The sequence below is a fragment of the Pygoscelis adeliae genome, unplaced genomic scaffold, assembly GCF_000699105.1.
Source record: "Pygoscelis adeliae isolate BGI_AS28 unplaced genomic scaffold, ASM69910v1 Scaffold325, whole genome shotgun sequence".
NCBI lineage: Eukaryota > Metazoa > Chordata > Aves > Sphenisciformes > Spheniscidae > Pygoscelis > Pygoscelis adeliae.
Genome location: NW_008824769.1, coordinates 373840 through 375251, shown reverse-complemented (window position 1 = coordinate 375251; position 1412 = coordinate 373840). Strand labels below are relative to the sequence as shown.

Genomic DNA, 1412 nt, shown 5'->3' with positions numbered 1-1412 from the left:
GGGGCTGCCTGACTGACGGACTTCCCCTGCTCCAGTCGCTGTGGGAGAAGTGAATTGTCCCCAGTTTGTGATGCAGATATTCTGGGAAACACGAGTGCGTGCCAGCCGCGGTCATTCTCCATCCATTGCCATCATGTGACTTCTAGGCAAGAGGTCCATCTACTGATCTTCTGAATTGTTACTTCTAGGTTCTCTACGGAGCCCTGTGGTCAGGGGAAAGGAAAAGAGAGGTCATATCCTGTTCTCCAGCATTTCATGCTGTCATATCATTACATACTATGCCACACCAGGGCACTACTCTCATCGGGGGTCCGGGCACTTCCCTCCACAGGTCTGCGCGGCACCCTTGACACAGCACGTTTTCCATTGTGTCATGCCGTGTAGCAATGTTTCCGGCATGTTTCCGTCCTCGCTCCCTCCCTCCCTCTATAAAGCGGGCTGAACCCAGGGATCCCACATCGGGCACAGCAAGGGGCTCTCTGCAGCAGTCTAGCCTGACGCCGACAATTTGTCTCCACCCAACAGAAGCATGAAGACCTCCACAGCTGCCCTCGCTGTACTTTTTGTGACTGTCCTCTGCTACCGGGTCTCCTCTTCTCCAAGTGAGTCCAAGCTCTCCTCTCCGAGGAGCTCTCTCCTCTTTCTTTCTGCTGTATAAGGTTTAGTAATGCTTGGCAGCTCTCCCTTCCGAGCATCTGCTGTGGGAAAGGAGAGGCACGTCTTGCTGCTCTTTGGCTTCCTGAGGGAAGGATGGCTGTGGTGGGAGCCCATGGTGGGAGCAGCACCTCCTCCAGCGGGGACCTTCTGGTCTTCTGACCCTGCTTCTCCCCACTGGTGATTTTCCTGGTCTGGTTTAATCAGAAAACTTAACTTCTCTTCCAGCTTCTGTCAACTTTTCTGGTCCCTGCTGCGTCAAATACAGCACCAAAGCGTTTCCCTCGAGCCGCGTGGTGATGTATGAGCACACAGGCAGCCACTGCTTCCAGCCAGCCGTGATGTGAGTAGATCTCCTGCCCAAATCCTGGGGGGCCCTGCAGCACCAGGAAACCCCGCATTTCACCCAATCCTGGCAAGGGAAAACACCAGGCTGGGCTCTCCTGTTTTAGGAGAACAGCCTGGAAATATCCGAGAGGCCAATCCCACATCCCAGGCAGCCAGTTTCTGGACCTCCCTATTAGATTTGAGCCAAAAGAGCTTCTGCTGGTCACCCCCCTCATCCCCAGAGAGCGGGACCCAGGCAAGACGGTGTCCCAGCTGGAGTAGGCATGCTGGGGGCAAAGTGGCTTAAGCGGCAGAGAGCAAGACACCTGTAATGACATTAAGCCAACCCCCCACCCCGTTCTGGAGCTGTTCTGCAGCTACAGAGGTGTCTGGTTTGGTGGGGTTCACCAGTGGCAAGGAGCGAGTGGCTC

At 55.3% G+C, this 1412-nt stretch overlaps 1 protein-coding gene across 1 annotated transcript in view; it reads left to right on the top strand.

Moving 5' to 3' along the window:
- Positions 1 to 529: 529 nt before the first annotated feature.
- The window catches only part of LOC103916606 (C-C motif chemokine 3-like 1), a 1385-nt gene continuing 502 nt past the window's right edge, over positions 530 to 1412 (top strand). The window contains exons 1-2 of the mRNA XM_009323616.1: positions 530 to 602; positions 883 to 997. Of these exons, the coding sequence (XP_009321891.1) occupies positions 530 to 602; positions 883 to 997 (188 nt within the window). The remainder of the gene's footprint in view (positions 603 to 882; positions 998 to 1412) is intronic.